This window comes from Pongo abelii, chromosome 12, assembly GCF_028885655.2.
Source record: "Pongo abelii isolate AG06213 chromosome 12, NHGRI_mPonAbe1-v2.0_pri, whole genome shotgun sequence".
NCBI classification, from domain to species: domain Eukaryota; kingdom Metazoa; phylum Chordata; class Mammalia; order Primates; family Hominidae; genus Pongo; species Pongo abelii.
In genome coordinates, this window is record NC_071997.2 from 27,447,129 (window position 1) to 27,472,386 (window position 25,258).

Consider the following 25,258-nt stretch of genomic DNA (forward strand, 5'->3'; position numbering starts at 1 on the left):
CTTGGCTCCCCTTTATTATAGAGAGTGTCTTCTATTAGACAGCCTACATTATACAGGCCTTGTAGTTTGATATTTGACCCTTGCTCTCACCTTCCACCCCATGAAGACACGAAAATTTCCAAGATTGGTAAATGATCTAAGGGCAAAGTGGCTTTTATACTCTGTTGTCTCTCCAGGTTACCATTTTCCTTTTCTTTCTTCTTCTTTTTTTTTTTTTTGGAGGCAGGGTCTTGCTTGTTGCCCAGGCTGGAGTGCAGTGGCATAATCATGGCCCACTGTAGCATTAACCTCCTAGGCTCACACAATCCTCCCGCCTCAGCCTCCCAAGTAGATAGGACTACAGGTGTGTGCCACCATGTCCAACCAATTTTTAAATTTTTTTGTAGAGACAGAGTCTCACTATGCCCAAGCTGGTCTTGAACTCCTGGGCTCAAGCAATCCTCCCACCTCGGCCTCTCAGAGTGCTGGGATTACAGGTGGAAGCCGCTGTGCCTGGCCCATTTTCCTTTCAATTCTGGCCTTATTATTTCTCACTTTGAAAAATAGTTTAAAGAATATCCTTATCTAGAATTTTAAATTTTAAGTGGAAGAGGATTGGTCTGAATAACTTAAGCTTACTATTTGAAAAAAAGAAAACTTAGTCCCTTTTCTTCAGTAACCTCTGTATGTATTCAGAACTAGCACTTATTGAGGTCGTTTCAGGCTGATGAAATATTTATTCAAACATTTATTGTTTAAAATAAGTAATAATTCAGTGTCCCATAATATGAGAAAATGTGAAACTCAATTTTTTTGCAGGGCTCATCTAAAAACCCTCACCTTAAATTTGGATTTATTTGGTATCCATTAAAATGTGACAGAGGAAAAATGGTTCTAATATGAAATAATAAGAAAAAAATCTATCTTTAATATCTGAAATGGAGTATTTGCTGAAATTAGTATCTGAAGCTAGTGGCTAGCAGCTAGGATTTAATATTATTGGGAGCTGCTTCTCCTGAACTACATCAAAGAAAATCACTACTGGCATTTTGAGTGTAAATAAGAGAGAGATGGAGGCCTTGGTTACCAAAATAAGGGGAGTATATGAATGGCGAATCTAGGGAAAAGGTACATTGTGGGGAAATTAATTTTTTAATGTCAATTTTACAACTCTATTAGGACATAAATAGCAATATGTGGATAACAGTAAACCAATCACATAATTGGAGAACTCTTAGAATGTCTTATGAGATGGTGATTCATGGGCCTAGAATTCAGCTCAGCAGAGAACATACTAAAGATCTCCTTCAGAACAAAAGTCATGAAGGAGAGAGATCAAAGGCTCTCTCCTGATGTAATTATTTTTTACAGATGATCAGGCTGTCAGGTACTTTGCTCAGCTTCCTACTGATGCCTTTGGATATTCTTGGATGGTGAACGAATCCATTTAGTACCTCTTCCTTTGCATTCAAGTCAGCCAAACATGGCGACATGCTTACCTCCATAAAGGAGGAAAATGAGCTGAAAGGTTCCCGTGCTTGACACAGAAGCAGAGGAAATCTGCCCCGAGCAGCCTTAAATAATGTGCACGTGCCCCCAGTCACAGCATGAAGGGCTTGGGGGTATCTGAGCACACTGGGAACTAAACCTCCACTTTTCATACAGAGAGCCCCAAAGGCCTGCCTCTGTCAGTCTCTCTCCCTGCCCCACAACAAAGCAAGTGTCCTCCCCAGAGCAGGGGAAGCAGGGCCTTACCTGTGCTGTCCTCCCCAAGGCCTTCTGCAGCCTCCCGAAGCTTAATGTCCATCACTCTTGTGGAAATCATGTCAAGCTCGCTGAAATTACATGGAAATTCACGTTAAAGAAACATGGTTAGCAGAAGTTACCAATGAGTGAAATGGTGTTCGTGACTGCATTTGCCATGATCTGGCCTGCACACACCCCAGCAAAGACAGTCCAGGGCAGAGTGCAGCACAGTACAGGCCAAAACCATGTCCACGGCCACAAGATCAGTAACCGCACAAGCGTTTAATCACTGACTGGGGCAATTTAATGGAAAACAGATCACTGAAACAAATGCTTCACTAATTTACACACTGCAGATTAGGTTTCTTTCAAAAAAGCTTTTCTCAAATTATAAGAAATGATTTTTTTCTCTTGTTTACTGCAGGAAGTTTGGAAAATAGAATGAAAATCACCCATAATCCAACCAACCAAGGATAACCACAGTTAATGTTTTCATTTCCTTCCAATAATTTTTTACGCAAATATTTTATCCACATGCACACATATCATATTAGGAAGCTTGACTTCCTGATTTTCTTACTTAATTAAAATTATTCACATGTTATTTTAATGGCTACCTAATATTTTGATATACTACTGTACCATCATTTATTTACATTGAAATTCTTTTTTGAATGCAATGAAAAATTTCAAACAGATACAAAAATATGAACAACATAAAATGAACTCAAGATATGGCTAATCTTGCTTCATCTTTACCCCCACATCCCATCCCACTCCTATGAGGTGATTTCTAAGCAAATCATCCCAGACATGATGATCATTTCATCCATATAAATTCAGCTGCTTCCTGAATAAAAAAAATCCCTCACTCTTCATGGAAATCAAATGCATGATTACTGGTCAATATTCCTGCTACAGAATACTGAGCTAGTGGTGTCCACACCTTCCATAACTGACTGTTACAGTATGCTCTACCTCCATATACTATCACACCATTTATTTAGAAAGCTATTTCTTACTGTTAGGTATGATGAATACTCACACTTAAAAACGTGGGCTCGAATATTTAACCAATTCACATTTACCACTCGTACACAACACAGAATGGGAAATGATGGGAGAAATGCAAAGAAAACACAAACAGAGAAAAGGATTTGCGGGTCTGTGCCCGAGTTGGCTCTAATATTTAGATTTCTTCTAATGTTCATCCTCCCTACCAGCCAATCCCTCAAAAGCTGAACAAAGTTTCACCAGCTCCAGCTCTCAATGTTCATACAATTTGGCTTCAAAAAAATGTCCGGTCTTGTGTCAGCTCTGCCGAAAACTCTTGGAACCTCAACAGATTTGACTCATGATCGTGCTATCATTACCTATAAAATGAGGGTTGGACAGAAATAGTATTTTTCAAATCCTTTACCACTGTTTTAGGCTTCAAAGGACATCCTTGCTTTCATCATCTGTGTTCACTGTCAAAGCAACAGACAATGCTATCAAACAGCAGAATGATAGTAGTTCTAGGCTGGTGGCCCAACCCAAAGGCCCAGGTGTTCCAAAGGTCACCGCCTCAATCCCCCCCGCAATATGTTAGTCAGTCAGCAACCCCCTCATCCCCAAGAGTCCTTTAGAGGTGGTAGCTGCCGGGAATTCAATGGAAGAGGCAATGGAGAAGGAAAACATAAGGTGTAAGGGGAAGAGTGAAGATGGTGAGGGTGGCCTAGGAGTCACCATCTGTTCCCCTCAGTGCCATCTCCTGAGGCTGCCACTGAGCTCTAGCTCAGTGCAAGAGTTTTCCATTGCCTGAATTTGGAGTTAACCATGGCAACTGCAAATTACTTATCCAGCATGCAGCTATCACCTGAATTATCTCATTTAATCCCCAAGAACCTTTAATATTCCCATTTTGGAGATGAGAACATTTTTAGCTCACTGCATCCTCAACCTCCTGGGCTTAAGAGATCCTCCCACCTCAGGCCCCCACAAATAGCTGGGACCACAGGCCCACGCCACCACACTTGGCTAATTTTTTGTATTTTTTGTAGAAATGGGGTTTCGCCATGTTGGCCAGGCTGGTCTTGAACTCTTGAGCTCAAACAATCTGCTTGCCTTGGCCTCCCAAAGTGCTTGGGATTACAGGTGTAAGCCACTGCACCCAGCAGAGAACATTTCTGATATTAAGTGGTTTATTAACTTGCCTAAGGTAGCAGAGCAGATATGGCGTCTACACTCACACTGACTGCATACCCAGCATGGGCGGGTGCTTCTGCGGCACTGGGATACGGTGACAGATGAGACTCACATGGTTCCTGCCTCTTTCAGGTGCTGACCCAGTGAAGGGGAGAACCCTGAGCTGTCCCCAGTGGGGCTCAAGAGAAGCTGGAGAATCCAAAGGACAGGATCTCCCACTGAAATGGCTCTGCCTGCCAAGAAGCCCTACCCAGGGTCAGGCCAGAACTCAGAGGCTGGAGGAGCCCCGAGAGATCATGCACTGGGTCTGATGGGGTTTCTTCATCTGGGGAAAGGAACTGGAGGCCACTGTGATGTGTCAACTAACTGGGAAAGGATTAACACTCTGGAGAAACCATGATGTTACGCAACACATCAAGGTCATGTGGACACCTGGCAAATGAAAAGTGTCCTTGTTGGGAAGAACAAGGTGTGTGCCAGAGGTGTGTGTGAGAGTGTGTATGAGCCCTGTGGGTGGGTGTGCAGAGGGGCACCCCCTCCTGCCAAGCCCGGATCAGTCCAGAGGCTCAGGCTTGCTTCTCCCTGGGTTGAAGAACGTGGTTGTGAGAAAGCTGCACGGGGCAGAGGGTGCAGATGCAGATGTAGGCGGAGGGCCGGGGAGGGGGGAGGATGGGAGGGGATGCAGACTCACCTGTGTAGGTCCTTCCACCCTACTCCCAGCCAGAAGATGCAGACAGCACCCCTAGACCACCAAGACTGCCAGTGGACTCACACAAGGAGGCAAAGGTTGCCCACCGACAAAGGGACAACAAATGGATCTCATGTCACATGGAAGGTTTCAGAACCTACTCATGTTTTATGTCCCAAGCATCTTCATACGGATAAGAGCATAACATGGGGTGGAGGAAGGTGGCAAAGACTTGAATGTTAGGCAGACCTGGGGTGGCATGTTTACCCGACCACCTACCAGTGCCAGGCCTCAGTATCCTCATAGGAAAAAGGAGGATCATAATACTATAATCAAATGAGACCAGGACACAGCATGCAGCAAGCACAAGCTGAGCCCTGCTGTCAGTTTCTGCAGCCCACTCCTCACCACCGCGTGATACTGTTTATGGACAAAGGCCTCCAGAGCACACATGCTCGGCAGCAGGTAAGCGCCGGTCTTCCAAGCAAATGGCTCACTTCAAAGTCGCCATTGTCAGTCACGGGACAAACACCCGGCTTCCCAGCTGACCCCTGTGCTTCCTGATCCCCACCGCCCGATGGGCTCAAACCACTGCCAGGTAACTGATGAAAACATGTCAGGGTCACAGAGGAATGTCTGTCCAGAGTCCGCAGGCTGCACAGGTGGAAAACCATTTCCTTCATGTGGACATTCCAGGTGGAAACACCCCACAGCTGTGACAATGGAACGTCATCTACGTTGGGCCAAGTAACTTGCCTTTCTGAACACGCGTTCCCCAAGCCCCAGTAAAGTTCAAGGAAACGCCAGATGTAAAACCGTAATTAGAAAGGCAATGTGGCAAATACCCAATCCCTCCCAGACCTCCTTTTGCTCCTCACACGAAGACAGTGTTTCTAACTGGAACTCCAAGGTCAAGTCAGGCCACCTCAGTGTCCCCTCCACCAGCATCTGCCTTCCACCCTTCCACTCCTGGAGTTCTGAGAGCCCCAAGTCCAAGTTAAAGAAAACTTACTCTTTAAGCTAAATCTGGACCGGCAGGGCCTCTTCAGGGGTTCTAATGCACTTACAAGAGTGCTGAGCCTCCAGCCTCCGCTACAGGGCACACAGCACTTTGTCAGTGTGTATCTGGGCACCCACAGAATCCAAGGGAGTCCTGCCTCTAAAAAGACCCCTTAATGTGGGGGCCGCCCCACTCCCTCTCCCACCACCCTAACTGACACAGCCTCCTTCCCAGCTTATAGCAGAGTTCCATCATTAGTCTCAGCTTCTATAGAAATATTTCTACCAAAGTTAATTCACATAAAGAATGAGAACAGATTTTAATATGGTATTTTAGAGGTTTCAATCCATTATATTTACCTACACAATGCAAAGAAAAATATCTGTACCCTAACTCCATACATCTGAGCACATAATTATGTATGAAAGCTTTAGTGTTCGCCCTATAGATTCCCTAATCCCACACCACCCTCCAGGCTGTTTGGACCCCTGTGGATTCTTTCTTAGCTCCCGGTACCATTCTTTCACATTGCTCACCAAGATTGTCATCAATAACTTGTTTGGGAGGTGTCTGCTTAACATCCGTTCCTCCCAAGGCTGTGGGTTTTGAGGGGTGAGTGCTATGCCTATTACATTCACTGTTCTTTTACCAGTACCCAGGACAGTGCCCGACCAGAGAACTGAACAGATCACACCAAACAAGAGAACTGACAAACTAGAGGGGCTTCTGGGTATTAGAATCCTTTGAGATCTTTGAATATCAATTCATTTAACCTCAGAGAGCTGTAGAGAGACCCAGAAAGAGTGACTCTTGGTTCACCTTTCCCTTATCAGTTTGAAGAGGTGATTTAATCTACCTGAGGTCAGTGTTAGGGAAGACAGGGAAAACACCCACCTTTATTCCGTCTTTACACCTCCCTTTCCAACAGTGCTTTCCCTCACTTTCTTCCCATAGCAGGGTTCTGACATCTACCCTGCATCAGCTTCTCCAGGGTCTCTGTACCCACCAACTTTCAGGTCAGTATCAGCAGTGATGTCCTCTCAGAGGTAAGTATTTTAAGTAGAAAACTCCAATGAAAGAAAATAACTGCCAATGTAGATTCTAAACTCCAGAAAAATATCCTTCAAATTTAAAGGTAGGTTAGACTTCCAAGTGGTAGAGTAGCCTACACCACAGTAGAACTTTCCACTGATGATAAGTATAAACTGTGGAGAAAAGATTAAAAACAATCATTTGAAGGCAGTTATGAGCAACTAAAAGCAGAAATTAAAGTGGAATCAACTCTTCTTTTCTTTTTTATTATTTTTTAGTTTTTTATTTTTGGAATCAACACTTAAAAAAAGGGAATTGCAGTAGGAGTGATTTATGTGTGTAGGGCTTTTGACCTGGAAAAGCCCTCAGGTATGTGTGTTGTGGAGTGGCTGGAGCTCAAACACAAAGCCATAATCTTATGGGTTTGATGAATCCAAGAATGGAATTTAGGGCTGCCAGAGCAGATGGAAACTGAGGCAGAATATCTTAGGAAGGAAAAAACTTCAGAGAGAAGAGCACCAAAATCCACACGTAAACCCTATCTTAATTCTTGGCTCCCCTCCCCTAAATTCTGCACATACTGGGGAGACTCCAAGGAACCAGGCAGAAGATAACAGCTGGGAGGCTGAGGGAAATGAACTAAAATTTTTCTACTGCTCACTGCAGGAGAGACAGAGTTCACAGGTAACAAACAGCCTGCTAGAATAATATCAATAATCTTCGGGACAGCGTAACAGGTTCCAGAGTTCCTATGAAATATCATTTACAATGTCCACCTATAATCAAAATTTACAAAACATGTAAAGAAATAAGAAAATATGACCCATAGTCATGAGAAAAAAACACCTAAGAAAGAATAATCCTGAGTGATCAAAATGCTTAAATAGCCGACAAAGACTTTAAAGAAGCTACTTAAAACAAAAATGTAGCCATAATAAATAAAAAGATAAAGAATTTCAAACTAGAAACATACAATATAAAGAAGAAACACATGGAAATCATCAAGAAAAAAATTATAATTTCTAAAATAAAATATTTACTAAATAGGCTTAACAGCAGATTGAAGACATCAAAAGAAAGGATCAATCAAATTGAAGAGAGATCGATAGAAACGATCCAATCTGAAGAACAGAGAGAAAAAAGACTTAGAAAAAAGTGAATGTGAACACAGCCTCAGTGACTAGTGGTACAGTATTGATTGGTCTAACATATATTTAATTGAGTCCCAGAAACAGGGAGTGGGGGGAGTAAGAAGCAGCAGGAGAGAGAAAGAGGGAAAAGGAGAGAGAAGAAAGAAGGAGAGAGAAGGGGTGGGTAAGGGAGAGAGAGAGAGAGAGAGGGAGAGGAGAGGAGGGGGAGGGGAGGGGAAGGGAAGAGAAGAGGAAGGGGAAGGGGAAGGGGAAGGAGAAGGCGGGGCAGGAAAAAATATTTGGAGAATTTACAAATAAACATTTCTCCAAAATGGTGGAAAAGATAATGTTACAGATCTGAGAATCTTAGCAAACTCCAAGAAAACCGCAACAAGGCACATCATAGACCTCAGAGAAGTGTGGAACACAGCATAGCGTACTAAAACCAAAGATGAAGAGGAAATCTTGACAACAGCCAGAGAAAAATGACACATCATAAACAGGCAAACAACAATATAAATGACCAACAATGGATAAGAAAAGCAACAGAACAGTCTCTTTAAAGTGCTGATAGAAAACAAAGAACAACCCAATATTCTATATCCAGAAAAATTATCCTTCAATAATGAAGGCAAAATATAGACATTTTTAGATAAGTCAAAAGTGCAAGAATCTGTTTCCAGCAGATATGTACTACAGGAAATGCAAAACAAAAGATTTTTAGGATGAAAGAAAATGATTCCAGATTGAAATTGAAAGCTACAGAAAGAATGAAGCACAATGAATGTGGTAAACATGTGAGTAAATATTAAAAAGTACATGTTTTTCTTCTCTAAATTTATTTAAATGCATATAACAACTAAAAAAACTATTATGAATTTACAGTGTATGTAGATGTAATATGTGACTATAACATAAAGGTAGGAGTTGTATGTATGACTAGACTATCACAAGGTTCTGTCATTTTATGTGAAGTGGTACAAGATTAACTCTAAACAGACAGTGACAACTTCAGAATTAATACTGTGATCCCTAGAGAAAACACTAAAAAATTTAATGCAAAGAAGTTTAGCTAAAACGCTAAAATAATATTTATAATGGAACACCCAAAAATTCAATTAACCCCAAAGAAGGCAGAATAGGAAGAACAGAGGAACAAAAACAAAACCAAGCCGGCACAGTGGCTCACGCCTGTAATACCAACACTTTGGGAGGCCGAGGTGGGTGGATCACGAGGTCAGGAGTTCGAGACCAGTCTGGCCAACATGGTGAAACCCTGTCTCTACTAAAAATACAAAAATTAGCTGGGCGTGGTGGTGGGCACCTGTAGTCCCAGTTACTTGGGAGGCTGAGGCGGGAGAATTGCTTGAACCCGGGAGGCAGAAGTTGCAGTGAGCCAAGATCATGCCATTGCACTCCAGCCTGGTGACAGAGTGAGACTCTGTCTCAAAAAAAAAAAAAAAGAAAGAAACCAGATGGGATACATAAAAAAGTGGAAAAATGATAAATATTAAATAAAAAATATATAAAGCTTCTAAAAAATCATCAGAACCTATCTACTTGACCTTGAGATAAGCAAAGATGTCTTACACATGCCTAAAAAAACCATAAAAGAAAAAATTTATAGTTTGCACTTCTTCAAAATGAAATACTTCTGCTCATCAAAAGACAATGTTAGAAAAATGAATAGGTAAGTGACTGGTAGAGAGAAAATATTTGTAAAAAATATCTTACAAAAATAAAACCACTTGTATCTAGCATGTATAAAGAATCCCTAGAACCCAATAAATGAAATGCAAACAATCCCCTGCCTTAAACTTGGGCAAATGATTTGAAATATATGCAAATAGCCAATAATGAAACGTCACATGAAAAAGAATATAATTAAGGAAACATCAGACAAACCCAAATGAGAGACATTCTGTAAAATAATTTTCTAGTACTATTAAAAACATGTCAAGGACAGGAGGAAGGCCAAGAAACTATTTCAGAATAGAAGCAATATATTATCCAGGACTGGAGAATGAGGAAGTGCTATAAAAGCCATTACTGGGACAAATGACAAAAGTTATATATGGACTGTGGATTACATAATAACATCACATCAATTTAAAGTTTGCTGATTTTGATCATTGTAACTATGATTATTAAAAAATGTTCTTGGCTGGGTGTGGCAGCTCACGCCTGTAATCCCAACACTTTGGGAGGCCAAGGCAGGTGGATCACGAGTTCAAGACTAGCCTGGCCAACATGGTGAAACCCCATCTCTATTAAAAATACAAAAATTAGCTGGGCATGGTGGCGCATTCCTGTAATCCCAGCTACTTGGGAGGCTGAGGCAGGAGAATTGCTTGAACTGGGACTTGGGAGGCAGAAGTTAGGGTGAGCCGAGATCACACCACTGCACTCCAGCCTGGGCTACAGAGCAAGACTCCATCTCAAAAAAAAAAAAAAAAAAAAAAGTTCTTGTTCTTTGGAAGTACATATGTGATTTTTTGAGCTCACTAACCGTCCAAAAAATGTTACAAACATATAGATATATATTTTCTTTATATAAACATATAAAGAAATAAGGATAATCACATGAGGCAAAATGTGAAAAACTGGTAAATCTGACTAAAAATTATATGATAAATTCCTTCACTAACTTTTCTGTAAATTTGGTATTATATCAAATAAAAAATTATACAAAAATTATCCAAAAAAAAAAGAAGCAGTAATTTCAGAATGGTAGTGTGAAGAATTTGGTGAAAAGTCTGACTCATACACAGGGAAAAAAGCAGGCAATAGAAACTGCCTTTAAGAGGGCATGGGTGTTGAACTCCTCAGACAAAATCTTCAAAGCAGCTATTATAGATATGCTCAAAGAAATAAAGGAAGAAGTGCTTAAAGAGTTAAAAAAAAGGGATGATTACAGCTTGTCAAATTGAGATTATTAAAATAGAGGTAGAAACTATAAAAATAAACAAACTGAAAATTCTTGAGTTGAAAAGTACAATAAGGGAAATGAAAAAATTCACTGAAGAGGCTCAACAGGAGATTTGAGTTGGCACAATAAAAAAAAATCAGCAAATTTAAAAATAGATCAATAGAGATTATGCAATTTGAAGGAAAAAAATGAACGGAGACTCAGAAAAATTCAAAACATCATTAACTATACAAATATTCAGAATGGGAGTCCCAAAGGAGAGGACAGAGAAAAATGTAGAAAAATGACTCTCTGAAATAACAGCCAAAAGCTTTCTAAATTTGAGGAAAAACAGTAATCTACATATCCAAGTAGCTCAAAAATCTTCAAGTAAGATAAACACAGAGAACTTCTCACAGACACAGAGTGAAAATGTGAAAGCTAAAGACAAGGAGAAAAACTTGAAAGCAGCAAGAGAAAAAAGAGTTATATAGTTGAAAATCATCATAAAATTTACAGCTAATTTCTTATCAGAAACATTAGAGGGCAGAAAGCAGTAGGGTGATATATTCAAAGTACCAAAAGAAAAAAAAATTTCAACCAAGAATTCTGTATCCAACAAAGCCATCTTTCAAAAATGAAGATGAACTAGAGATATTCAAGAAAAACAAAAACTGAGATGATTTCTTGCTAGCAGACCTGTCTTACAATAAATATTAAAGGAAGTTCTTCTGGCCAAAAGCAACACCAAGAAGTAACTTGAATCGACACAAAAAATCAGAGGCATCAATAAAGGTAATTTTGTAGGAAATTATAAAAGACAGTATAATTGAATATTTCTTCTCATTTTTTTCTTATAGCTGATTCAAAAAGCAATGGCATAAAATGGTATTAAAATTGCATTGTTGGGACTATAACGTACAGCAATGTAGTATATTTGACAATAACAACAAAAAGGAGGAGGGTAGAAATGAAATTTTTGTAAATTTTTAAAACTTCATATTTCCTGATGCCTCAACATCCTCACAAACAGGCTGTGAACATCATGCCCAGGCAACCAGGTGTACCAGTGTGAGAAGGCTGGTCCCTGCAACAAATTCCCCTTCTTGTCCCCTGACTATGACCTAGTGACATTCAACATGCAAATGAACCAGTAAGATCTTCTCATGATTCTTTTATTAGGGGTCATGATACCCTGACCCCTAATAAAAGCACTTGCCCAGGGATCCACACTGTTACTTATCTCCCCACCTGCTCTGTTGAGTCTGCTCCCTAGGAGCACCTCCAATATGATCCCATGCATGGTGTGGCATGCCACGTCTCCTTCTCTAGGACCTGCAAGTATAATAAATCCTTTAATGGCATCTGTCTCTCCAGGTGCAATTTGCATAGTCATGTTGGAATGATCCTTAAACACCCTAAAAAGGGAACTTATTACCCCGTTTACAACACAGCTACATTGGAGTAAGAAAATGACATCAGATGGTAACATGATCCACAGGAAAAAAGAAAAACAAAAATGGTAAAAGGTTGATATATTTTGTACAGACTCCATGAATATATTTTTGTTCTCTCTTCTATTTGTTTCTTTAAAAGACAGAAAATGATATAAAAATATAATTATTGGGTCTATGACAAACATAGACGTAATATGTACAACAATAATAGTACAACAAATAGAGCAGGGAATAAAACTACTAAGGAGTAATGCTTTTATATCTTACTGGAACTAAATTAGTATAAATCTTAAATTGATTCCGATATATTAAGATGTATATTATAAGGCCTAGATCAGCTACTAAAAAATAACAGAAGAAAATAGAATTAAAAATCAATAAGAAATTAAAATGTATGACTGACAATATACACTTAAAGGGAAGTAGTAAAGAGTCACAGAAGAACAAAGTACTCTGATATAAATAGAAAACAAAAAGCAAAATGGAATTTGTAGATTTAACCATACCAATGACATTAAATGCAAATGGTTTAAATAATCATTACCAGATAGAACAAATAAGCAGAAAATCAACAGTGATATAAAAAACTTGAACAACCCTATAGAACAACTAAACCAAAGATGTGTGTATGTATGTATGTGTATGTGTGTATATATATGCATATCTATCTTATCTCCCTATGGAACACTTACAGTGATACCATATGCTCAGCCATAAAACAAGACAAAATATATTTAAAAGAATATAGTTCATACAAAATATATTCTCCAACCACAACAGAATTAAATTAGAAATCAAAAACAGAAAGAATTTTGGGAAGTTCATAAATAAGTGGAAATTATGCGATGAACTCCTAAATAACAAATGAGTCAAAGAATAAATTACATGAAAAATTATAAAGTCCTTTGAGATGAATAAAAACAAAACCACAACATACCAAAACATATGTGATGCAGATAAAACACTGCTTGGAGAAAAGTTGTGCTTATGAACACCTACATAAAAAAGAAGAAAAGGCCGGGTGCAGTGGTGCCTGCCTGTAATCCCAACACTGTCTGTAATCCCAACACTGCTGAGGCAGGCGGATCACATGAGGCCAGGAGTTCGAAACCAGTCTGGCCAACATGGTGAAACCCCATCTCCACCAAAAATACAAAAATTAGCTGGGTGTGGTGGCCCATTCCTGTAATCCCAGCTACTTGGGAGGCTGAGGCATGATAATCTCTTGAACCTGGGAGGTGGAAGTTGCAGTGAGCCCAGATTGCACCACTGCACTCCAGCCTGGGTGACAGAGTGAGACTCTGTCAAAAAAAAAAAAAAAAAAAAAAAAAGAAGAAGAAGAAGAAAAATCTCAAATCGCTATCATAACTTTCCACTATATAAAACTAGAAAAAGAAGGGCAATCTAAACTGAAAACAAACAGAAGAAAGGACAAAATAAATATTGAGCAAAAAGTAATGAAATAGAAAATAGAAAAACATTTTAAATAATCAATGCAACAAAAAGTTGGTTCTTTGAGAAAATCAATAAAATGAACAGACCTATCGCTCTACTAACCGAGAGTAAAAGAGAGAAGATTCAAATTGCTAAAGCCAATAATAAGAAAGCATCACTACCAACCTTACAGAAATAAAAAGCATGTATTTTAAGGGAATATTATGTATTACTGTATGCCAAAAAATTAGACAACCTAGATGAAATAGACAAATTCCTAGAAAGACACAAACTACTGAATCTAAGCCAATAATAAAAAGAAAGTTTGAATAGACTTATAATAAGAAAAGAGATTAGTAATTGTAAAACTTTCCACAAAGAAGAATCCAGCTCCAAATGTCTTCACCGGTAAATTCTATCAAACACCTAAAGAATTAACAGAAACCTTTCCCTTCACAAATGCCTCTCAAAAATATAAGAACAGGTGACACTTTCCAGCTCATTGTGAAGCCAGTATTACCCTAACACCAAACCCAAAGACATCACAATAAAAGAAAATTATAGACCAATATCTCTTATGCATATAAACACAAAAATTCTCAACACAATACTAGCAAGCTAAATCCAGTAAGATATAAAAGTGAGTTTTAACTCAGGAATACAGGTTGGTTTAACATATGAAAACTAATTAATGCAAAAGCCATATTAATAAAATAAAGGACAAAAATCACATGATCACTTTAATGGAGGTATAAAAAATAAAGATGCAAAACTCCTCAACAGAATACTGGCAAAAATAACCCAGCAACATATTAAAGAGATTATACAGCATGACCAAGTAGGATTTATTGAAGAATGCAAGGTTGGTTCAACATACATATGAAAAATCAATGCAATAAACCATATTTATGGAAAACTGACAACTATTACATTATTATCTCAGTAGATACAGAAAAAGCACTTGACAAAATCCAACATCGCTTCATGATACAAACACTCAAACAAACTAGGAATTGACAAAAGCTTCCTCAGCATGACAAAGGGCATCTATGAAAAACCTACAGCTTACATCATACTCAGCGGTGAAAGACAGAATGCTTTTTCTCCGAGATAAGAAAAAAGACAAGGATATCTACTGTCACACTGATAATCAACTTTGTACTGGAGATTCTTGACAGGGCAAGCACTTAAGGGAAAGAATAAAAAGCATTGAGATTGAAACGGAAGAAATTAAATTATTTCTATTTGTAGATGACATGATCATGCACATAGATAATGTTGAGGGATCCATTAAAACACTATTATGACTAAAGTTTGCAAGGTTTCAGGATTTAAGACCCACACAAAAATAAAACCAATTGTATTTCTACATACTAGCAATGAACAATCCACAGATAAAATTAAGAAAACAAACAACAGCATTTAAAATGCTATCCAAAAGAATAAAATAGGAGTAAGTTTAACCAAGGAGGTAGAACACTTGTACACTGAAAATAACAACAATGTTCAAAAAAAAATTACAGAAGACATAAATAGATGGAAAGATATCCTGTGTTCATAAATCAGAAGACAATATTATTAAATGGCAGTATTCCCCAAACTGATTTACAGAATCAATGCAACCTTTATCAAAATCTCAGCTGGATTTTGGGCAGAAAGTAACAAGCTGATCTGAAAATTTATGTGGAAATGCAAGGGACCTTGCAAAGTCAAAATAATCTTGAAAAATAACAAAGATGGAGCATTCACACTTTCCATTTTCAAAACTTACTACAAAGCTACAGGAATCAGGATTGCACTGTACTGGCATATTGGTAGGCATATAGTTCAACAGAAATAAACGCATACTCTTATGGCCAATTGATTTTCAATGAGGGTGTCAAGACAATTCAACGGAGGGATATCATCTTTTCAACAAACCGGACTGGAACAAGTAGACATCGACATGCAAAAAATAATGTGTACTCTTACCTCACACTGTACATAAAAATTACCCCAAAATGGCTCATAGATCTAAATTGTAAGTGCTAAAACTATAAAGCTCTTAGAGGAAAACAGGAGTAAGCCTGTCATTTTAGGTTAGCCAATAATTACTCAGATGTGACATGAAATGCATCAAAAGAGAAGATAGGTAGGTTTGACTTCAACATTATAAGATTTTAATTCAAAGGACTCTCAAGAAACTGTAAAGACAACAGACTAGGGAAAATATTTGTATATCATCTATCTGATAAAGGATTGGTATGCAGAACATAAAAAGAATTCTTATAACTTAATAATAAAAAGATATCCCATTTAAAAACAGACAGAGGATTTGAACATAACTTGCACAAAGAAGGCAAACTTACACAAAGAAGGCATAAAGAAGGCAAATGAATGGCTAATAAGTGCATGAAAAGATGCTCAACCCTCTAAGTCACTAGAAAATTGTAAATCAAAACCATAGTGATGGCTCACGCCTGTAATCCCAGCACTTTGGGAGGCCAAGGCGGGTGGATCGCTTCAGGTCAGGAGTAGGAGACCAGTCTGGCCAACATAGTGAAACCCCATCTCTACTAAAAATACAAAAATTAGCTAGGCGTGGTGGTGCATACTTGTAATCCCAGCTACTTGGGAGGCTGAGGAAGGAGAATCGCTTGAACCTGGGAGGCGGAGGTTGCAGTGAGCTGAGATCATGCCACTGCACTCCAGCCTGGGTGACAGAGCAAGTCTCAAAAACAACAACAACAACAACAAAACCACAGTGAGTTACTACTTCATACTCACTAGAATGACTATAATAAAAGAGATAATAACAAGTGTTGCAAGGATGTGAGGAAATTGGAACCTTCATTCATTGCTGTTGGAAATGTAAAATGTAGCAGGTACTTTGGAAAAGCTTGGCAGTTCCTCAAAATGTGAAACATAAAATTACCATTCAGCCCAGCAATTACATTCCTAGATATCTACCTCAGGGAAATAAAAACATATGTCCATGAAAGATTCTGAGAAAACGTTAGTGTAGAAAGCACCACTGTTTCTGCGAGTGCAACTGCACTAGCAGAATCTGTCTGATGTAATTATTTTGAAACTCTGGAGTCAACTGAAGGCTTGCAACTTCCAAGGGAAGGATTGGAGGGTACATTGTGGTTAATTTCTGCCCATTTCTGCTCTTAGCACAGTAGCATCCACCCATCCCCCTACTTCTCCATGCATGTGTTGCAGGAGCAGCTTGTACGCAGCTTGCAGAAGCCAGGGTGAGCAAAAGGGACCCTGTCCTCCAAACACTGGGGATCTGTCCTCTGGCTGTTGCTTCTGGTAACAGAGGTGCAGACAAAGAGGTAGCAGCCATTGTTGTTGCACCTCTCCCCGTTGTTACAAGACTCCCTCCAGCCCCAGGTGACTCTCTGCAGATTTAATGGGCTGGTACCCTTTTTCTTCCTTCACTTTTCTTGTTTCTCATTCTGGGAGCCAGATATCAAAGACTAGGTCACTCAAAAGCAACTATGTATGAGGGGAAATTAGAAAGTCACCATGCATGCCTGCAAAAAGGCTCAGTCTCAGGAAAGATCTGGGAAGGCCTTAAGTTTACACTTCAGGCTGATCATCAGCTCTAAGACTGCCTGCAACAATTAAAACAAACAAACAAACAAACAAAACCAAAAATCCAAACCAGCAAACCCTGGGAAAAGGAGTGAAGCTAATTTCCAGAGTTACCATACTATTAGACTCAAATATCCAGTTTTCCACAACAAAAAATCACAAGGCATACAAAGAACAGGAAAGTATGGACCATCAAAGGAAAAAAACCAACAGAAACGATCTCCAAAAGACACCTGATGATGGATCTACTAGACAAAGACTTTAAAACAACTATCTTAAAGATGTTCACCAAACTAAAGGAAGATGTGGAGAAAATCAAGAAAATGATGTCTGAACAAAATTGAAATATCACTGAAGAGATTTTAAAATCTTGAAACCAAAAGAAATCTGGGAGGTGAAAAGAACAATAACTGAAATGAAAAATTCACTAGAGGAATTGAAAGGCAGATTTGAGCAAGCAGAAGAAGAATCTGCAAACTTGAAGATATAACAATGGAAATTATCAAGTCTAAGAACAGAAAAAAAGATTTGAAGAAAAGTGAACAGAAAATAGGGGATCTGTGAGACACCATGAAGTGGACCAACATACACATTGTAAGAGTTCCAGAAAGAGAAGAGAGAGAGAAATGGGAAGGAAGAATATTTGAGAAAATAATGGCTGTAAACTTTCCAAATTTGATGAAATATACGTTATATATTTATACATTTATATGTTTATACATACACATATCTATATATACATTTTACATTTATACATTTATTCATTTATGTGTTTATACATACACACACATATGTTTATGTGTGTGTATGTATAAAACATCCATTTAGCTCAGTGAAATCCAAGTAGGATGAACTTAAGCCCACACCAGGACACATTATAATCAAACTGTTGAAAGCCAAAGACAGAAAATCTTGAAAGCATCAAGAGAGATGTGACTTGTGACATACAACAGATCTGCAATAAGATTATCAGTAGATTTTTCATCAGAAACTTTGGAAGCCAGAAGGTAGTAGGCTGATATGTTCAAAGTGTGAAAAGAAAAAAATGTCAAGCATGAGTCCTATAACTGGCAAAAGTATCCTTGAAAAGTGAGGGAGAAATTAAGACATTCCCAAGTAAATAAAAGCTGAGGGAGTCTGTTACTACTAGAGCTGTTCTGCAAGAAATGCTAAGAGTCCTGCAGGTTGAAATGAAAGGACACTAGATATTAATTTGAAGGCATATAAAGAAATAAAGATCTAAATAAAAGTAAATACATGGGAATTATAAAAGCTACTATTATTGTAAAAATGGTTTGTAACTCCATTGTTTTGTATTTTATGTGATTTAAGAGACTAGCACTTTTTTAAAAAAAGAGGTACAGGCTTTTAAAACCAACTTATGATGGTTCAATTTATGATTTTTGACTTTACAATGGTGCAAAAGTAATACCCAGTCAATAGAAACCATCCATCTTTTGCAATGCTGGGCAGTGGCACCAAGTCTCCAGTCAGCTGTACATTTTCAACTTAACGACATTTTCAACTTATGATGGGTATATCAGGACATAACCCCATCGTAAGTCAAGAAGCATCTGGAATTATTAGTCTCAAAACTAGATTCCACCTATATGAGGTACTCAGAGTAGTCAAAATCATAGCATCAGAAAGTAAAATGGTGGCTGCCAGGGGCTGAGGGAGAAGAGATTAGGAAGTTACTTTTTAATGTGTATAGTGTTTCTATTTTGCAAGACCCGGAAAAGAGTTCTGGGGGTGGACAGTGATGATGACTGCACAACAATCTGAATGCACTTAATACCACTTAAAATGATTAAGATGGTAAATTTTATGTTAGGTGTATTTTACCACAACTAAAAAATGAAAAAACATGCACAAAAAAACCTGTACACCAATGCTCATAGCAGCATTATTTATATAATAATAAAAAAGTAGAAATAACCCAAATATCCATCTCTGGATAGGTAGAATAAAAAACATGTTACATATATGTAATGAAATATTATCCATCAAGAAAAAGGAATAAAGTAATGATATATACTACAATCTGGATGAATCTTGAACACATTAACCCAAGTGAAAGAAGGCAGCTGCAAAAGGCCACATACTGCATGATTCCACTTAAACGAAATGTCCAGACCAGGCAAATCCACAGAGACACAGAGTAGATTAGTGGTTGCAAAGAGGTGGGGAGAGGGATGCTGGGGAAATGCAGGTAGAATGGGAGTAACTGCTAATGGGCACAAGGTTTCTTTCTGGGGAGATGGAAATGTTCTAAAATTAGATTGTGTTCCTTGGTGCACAACTCTTTAACAAAAACCCATTGATTGTACACGTTTCTTTTTTTTTTTTTTTTTTTTTTTTGTGACGGAGTCTCGCTCCATCACCCAGGTTGGAGTGCAGTGGCACGATCTCAGCTCACTGCAACCTCCGCCTCCTAGGTTCAAGCAATTCTCCTGCCCTAGCCTCCGGAGTAGCTGGGACTACAGGCAGCCACCACCATCCCTGGCGAATTTTTGCATTTTTATTAGAGATGGGGTTTTGCCATGCTGGCCAAGCTGGTTTTGAACTCCTGACCTCAGGTGATCCACCTGCCTCAGCCTCCCAAAGTGCTGGGATTACAGGCATGAACCACTGGGCCTGGCCTGATCATACATCTTAAACAGGTGAACTTTATGATACGTAAATGATATGTCATCAAAGCTGCTGAAAAAGGATGAAATAAAGACATTTTCAGAAAAGAAAAGTTGATACAATTTGTTTCCAGCAAACTCACACTGAAACAACTGTTATAGGAAAAGGGATGCAATCTCCTGGAGAAGACTGGAGATGCAGGCAGGAATAGGGGAAAACACAAACGTGGATAGATACAAACGTCAACAAGAGGAGGAGGTGGGCTGGACTCCAACCCAAGCCCTGTGCACACCGGCAGAATGCATGCCTCAGCCCTGCTCTCCCTCCACTAATAGCACTCCATTTCCTTCCAGCTCGGGGCCTTTGCAGATGTTGTTCCCTCTGCTTGAACTTGATGTTCCCTGCACATTCCACTTTGGTCTTACTCCTACTCATCCTTCAGATTTCAGCTTTCATTCCACTTCCACAGGAAGACCAATCTGTCCCTTCAGGATGTGTCAAGACGTCCCGTGACATACTGTGGGAGACCCTGTGACTTTTGTTCACAAAACTTACCCGTTTTACACATATACATGTTTGTGTGATTATTTGATCCATTTCCCCTTTACAGATTCACGCCTGTTTACATTCCCCATACATTTAATCAATTTTTCCCTTTCCTGGGGAAAAAGATAAAAATAAATTATGACTTAACTATTGTTCTCTAGTGAGTCACGCCAAGATCTGCCTGTACCTTTTTTTAGAAAAATAAGTTTCACATTACTGAAGCAAATGGAATGTGAAATGCTTGCAAAGTTCCTGTGAGAAATCTCTGTTCAAAAATTGTGCCAGCTTGCTGCTTAATGATATTATTATCCTCAAAAGCAGAGGGACTTGACAGCTGTACCCACACCAAAGAGGCGTCAAGACCGGACCTCACTGCAGCCAACCCTTTCTCCCTGAAGGTGTCAGAGGACTGTTTTTTTTTGTTTGTTTTTTGTTTTTTGAGACGGAGTTTCGCTCTTGTTGCCCAGGCTAGAGTGCAATGGCGCAACCTCAGCTCACTACCTCTGTCTCGTAGGTTCAAGTGATTCTCCTGCCTCAGCCTCCCGGGCAGCTGGGATTACAGGTGCCCACCACCGACCTCAGGTGATCCACTCACCTCTGCCTCCCACCTCCTGCTCTTTGAAGCTGTCATCCACTTGTGTGCAAAACCTTCTCTGTCCACTTGTCAGAAAGGATAGTGAGGACAGAGAGACAGATCTGCTCTGACATATAAGAGAAAAGCAAGCAAAGAAATCTCATAATCAAAGGGCTGAAACCAGAGGATATTCAGATGCTAAATGACAGAGCTCTAAGTAAAGCAAGAAGGGTGAGTAAAGGAACCCGGCTGGTCAGATTTGAAGTATCTTACTGCCCTGTAGTTAATGTTTAAGTTAATGTCTGATGTTTAAAAACTAAAGTAAGGCGTGGCCTAGAGAAAGCCCCTTTCTTGCTAAGTAGGTAAAACTGGAAGACTAACTCCGTGAGGAGAGATAACATGTCACCAGCATAGAACAGCTGCATGGTAGTGCTCAATAAATATTGTTAAATGAATGAATGAGCAAATGATCCACAGACACTTATCAGTAACACCTGCTAGATGAAACTATCACTTCTTCTTCTTTTTTTTTTTTTTGAGACAGAGTTTCACTCTCGATGCCCAGGCTGGAGTACAATGGCATGATCTTGGCTCACTGCAACCTCCTCCTCCTGGGTTCAAGTGATTCTCCTGCCTCAGCCTCCTGAGTAGCTGGGATTACAGGCACACACCACCACGTGGGCTAATTTTTTGTTTTTTTTTTTTTAATTAGAGACGGGGTTTCACCATGTTGGCCAGGCTGGTCTCGAACTCCTGACCTCAGGTGATCCCCCGCCTCAGCCTCCCAAAGTGCTGGGATTACAGGCGTGAGCCACCGTGACCAGCAGAAAGAATCACTTCTTAATGATCACCCAGCACATCGATGCCTCAAGGACAGACTTCCTTCAAAATCTATGACTCAGCTAGACAATGTCACATTTCTTTAGCCTGAGTTCTTCTTGCCTAGTGTCTTCCTATAAACATTATCTACCCTATAGCCACACAGAGCTGAAGTCTGCTGGGCTTTGCAGACCCCTTGGTTTGGGAGTAAAGGAATATAGAAGCAGAGGAGGCCCCTGCTTAGAGGCCTGGTTTACTTCCCCAGGCTTCCCCTCGGCCGTGGGCAGGGCAGGGCAGGGACAGTGAGGGCATCTAGAAAGAAGGGCAGGCCACAACTTGCTGGGCTGCTTCTTTGCAAGAAAATACCATAGCTTCATTCCAACACTCAGTCAGCCATGAGATAAACAGCATAGTTTATAAGCATATAAATAGTATCTTATATAAACTACACTATTTTTTAGAAACTACCTACATAACAGTTGATTTAGTGGTATTCAGAGTCCCTATAAATGGACAAATTAACTAACTTAGCTAGGCAAGCATACAGCTATCCAACACAGTGTATACTCATATATACGCACACATGAGCCTATGTTCACACGGGCCATCTAAGCCTGCACGAACACCCCTGAATACAATTCATGTCTTAGACTGCAATGCATGACAGCTTTCATAAGAGCAACCTGTTTTCACATTCATTCAGAGGTGAATGTTTTCATATGAGATTTGAAAAACACTAGTTTAGCCATTTTCAGGTCATTAGAGTAAAAAAAACTATCAGAGACTTTTACAAAACCTTTATTTCAAAAATAGCTAAGCATCAGACTTCATAACCTTATTTTAGAAATTCTATTTGCATAATTCTTGGGAAGATACAATATAAATTCACTCTAACGCTGGGGAGTGTCTTGCAAAGAGGCCATCTAACTTGGCAACGTTCAGTCTCTGAGTGAGAGTTATAGCTCGTGCTGACTGCTGCACACATATGTGACGAACAGGACACCGAAGCCCTGGGCACAGTTTTGCAAGGGCTGGCTTATTTTTAACTTCATGAGTTTATTGAGGTAATATACTCCATTTTTCTATGCACATATCCCCAAAATAATGCTTAATTTATCTAGAACCCTACATTTATGACTGACATTTCTGCAGCACAGCAGATGTGGAGCTGAATTTGTTTTTTTTTGTTTTTGTTTTTTCAGTAGGAAATAATGCTCCAAAGCCTATTACCAAGACATAACATCACCACTCTACCCTAGCCCATACAAAATGGGTGGAATCAGGCCCTGAGGTTTCATTCTTAGTAAAAAGAGTTTTATGAAACAGTAACGATGATGACTTATATGCACAGGGCTTTACCCAGTACACGGCCCTGTCTTCACAAGGAATCCTTCAGTTGTTGGGTTACTACTCCTTTGTAACAAACGAAAGTGAGGCTTTGAGGATGGACTGTCTGCCCCAACTCCCCGAGCACCCTCCAAGCCCTGCTGCCAGGCAGTGGGTGGGTCTTTCCAAAGAAGCAACAACAATTTCCCAAGACCATTCGCCCAGCTCAAGTGATGTGCGGATGTAACCACCACCTGTACTGACAGAGACTGCCCTATTGGGAATTTTCCATGTGGGGTACGAGAAACACAAATCTGTTTATTTATGCTAAGCAAATGAATTTTAACCAAGCCATAGCTCTACTTCCCTCTGCATCACTGTTCACAGAGTCAAAATGCACTGAGAGCCAAACACCTTCCAGGGATAAGGTCACCTACAGCAGGACAAGATGTCTCTGTGCAGGGCCCCTGGCTTTGGCTGTGCAGGAGCACAGGCAGAGCGTCTCCCAAGGCTGTGGCTATCAGTTGAGTACAAGTCCTTCGGTGCTGAGCTTTAGGTAGTGGCATAATTACAACATCCTTAAACTTTGACCTCTGCTGCCTTCCCTTCACTCAAAGCATATCAACTATGCCACGGAGATCCCAAGTGTAAACACGGTATGGTAAGAATGGCACACTCTGCTTACCCAGCCCTCCTCCCCTTTCCCTCTCCCTTTCTCTTTATGAATATGCATGTGTGTCATAAAGGAAACAAAGAAAATCCTTATTTTGCTCCAGAATTTACACAACTCAAGGAGATAAAAGTAAGGAGGTCATAAACATTCTAGAACATAAGGTAACAGAAGCTGCAGTTTATCCATAGGCCTCAGGGGATGGTGGCCACCCATGCCCTGGGAGTCACGGCCTGGCCTCCCGTCCCTCGCGTCTCTCCCCCACCACCTCTTTGCTCTCAGAGGGCCCACCTGGGGTCAGGCCTGATGCACTGGTAAAAGGCAGCCATCCTCCTGAGTGTGCTGTGAGCCTCCAGCTCTCTCATCCTTCTGGAAGCTAGCAGCAGGGAGAAGAGTGGGCCTCCCTGTCCTCTGAGTGGCCTAGGGCCCACAGGTCACCACTGGTTGCTGATCAAGAGCCCTTGTCCCCATCTCTCACAGAAGCACCCGCGGGCCAGGAGGAAGTGGGGCTTCTGCCAAGCCCAGCCCTCCTGTGCCCCGTGAGCTCCTTGGGCGGGTGCACAGGCACACAGCAGAAAAGGCCGTCTAAGAAACGCAACGCACTTCCGCCTTCCACTCCAAGCCCTGAAGGCCGGGATGGGGGTGGCCTGGCTCTGTAGGGAGTTGGACTCGCCTCCCTGTGATTGGCATCCCCACTGAGTTGCTTGGGCTTTGTTGACTGTGCTCACCATGGAAGCAGGCAAAGGGCAATGGCAGGTGAGGCTGCATTCCCTATCTGAGGAAGGGCAGGGCCCAGGAAGAAAGAAGAATGCTGAGAAAATTGGAAACAGCTTCTAAGCCAGACACACCCAGGCCCAGGGCTCTCCTCTCTCATTCCAGCACCAAAACCACCCGGCCCCTCCTGCCTCGCCTTGATGTCCACTTGCTATCTCAGTGTGAGGGACCCTGTGGGAGGCACGTTCGTCTCTGCCCTGCACACTTGCTCCCCAGTTTCAGTTTTCTTTTTACTTTTCCTTAAAGGCTCATTGTGTTACCTCAGGTCCTTGATATGCTTTGTTAACTGCTTTCCTGGGGTCTTCCCAATGCTCCTTTACCAGGGACCTGCTTGCCCCACTCATTGTTGCACTGATGGGATTTCCAGCCCTCCCCCTGGAGCCCATGCCTGACAGGTGCAGGGGCCACACCCTCCCAAAAGAAATCACCCACTGAGCCTGCCCAGCCGGCTCCCCAGCCGCCCCACGTGACACAGCCACTTGCCCTGGTGGCTCCTCTCTGATTACCTGCAGCTGCCACTTCAAAATAATAGACTCCTGCAACTGGCATCACAATGCCACCTGACTCAAGTTCCTCCCAAGTCTGATGGCTGCTAACTGCAACCGGTACAGTCAGCAGTTTCCAGGCAATATCTGGAGTGTTGACAGAGGGCTCTGGGTAGCAGGTGTGATTCTATGTTACTAAAACTCAGGAACAGGCAGCAGCAAGGGCTACTTCTGAAGATGGTTCTGAAAAAGTCCTAGTTGGCTTTTCTGTTTTCCAAATGGCAACTGTA

At 40.5% G+C, this 25,258-nt stretch overlaps 1 protein-coding gene across 1 annotated transcript in view; it reads right to left on the bottom strand.

The window, feature by feature from the left end:
• Positions 1–24,953, bottom strand: part of CRACDL (CRACD like) — a 76,982-nt gene extending 52,029 nt beyond the window's left edge. Inside the window, exons 1-2 of the mRNA XM_024242468.3 lie at positions 24,744–24,953; positions 1,735–1,814 (exon numbers count right to left, since the gene is read on the bottom strand). Of these exons, the coding sequence (XP_024098236.2) occupies positions 1,735–1,804 (70 nt within the window). The 5' untranslated portion in view covers positions 1,805–1,814; positions 24,744–24,953. The remainder of the gene's footprint in view (positions 1–1,734; positions 1,815–24,743) is intronic.
• Between the last annotated feature and the right edge of the window lie 305 nt (positions 24,954–25,258).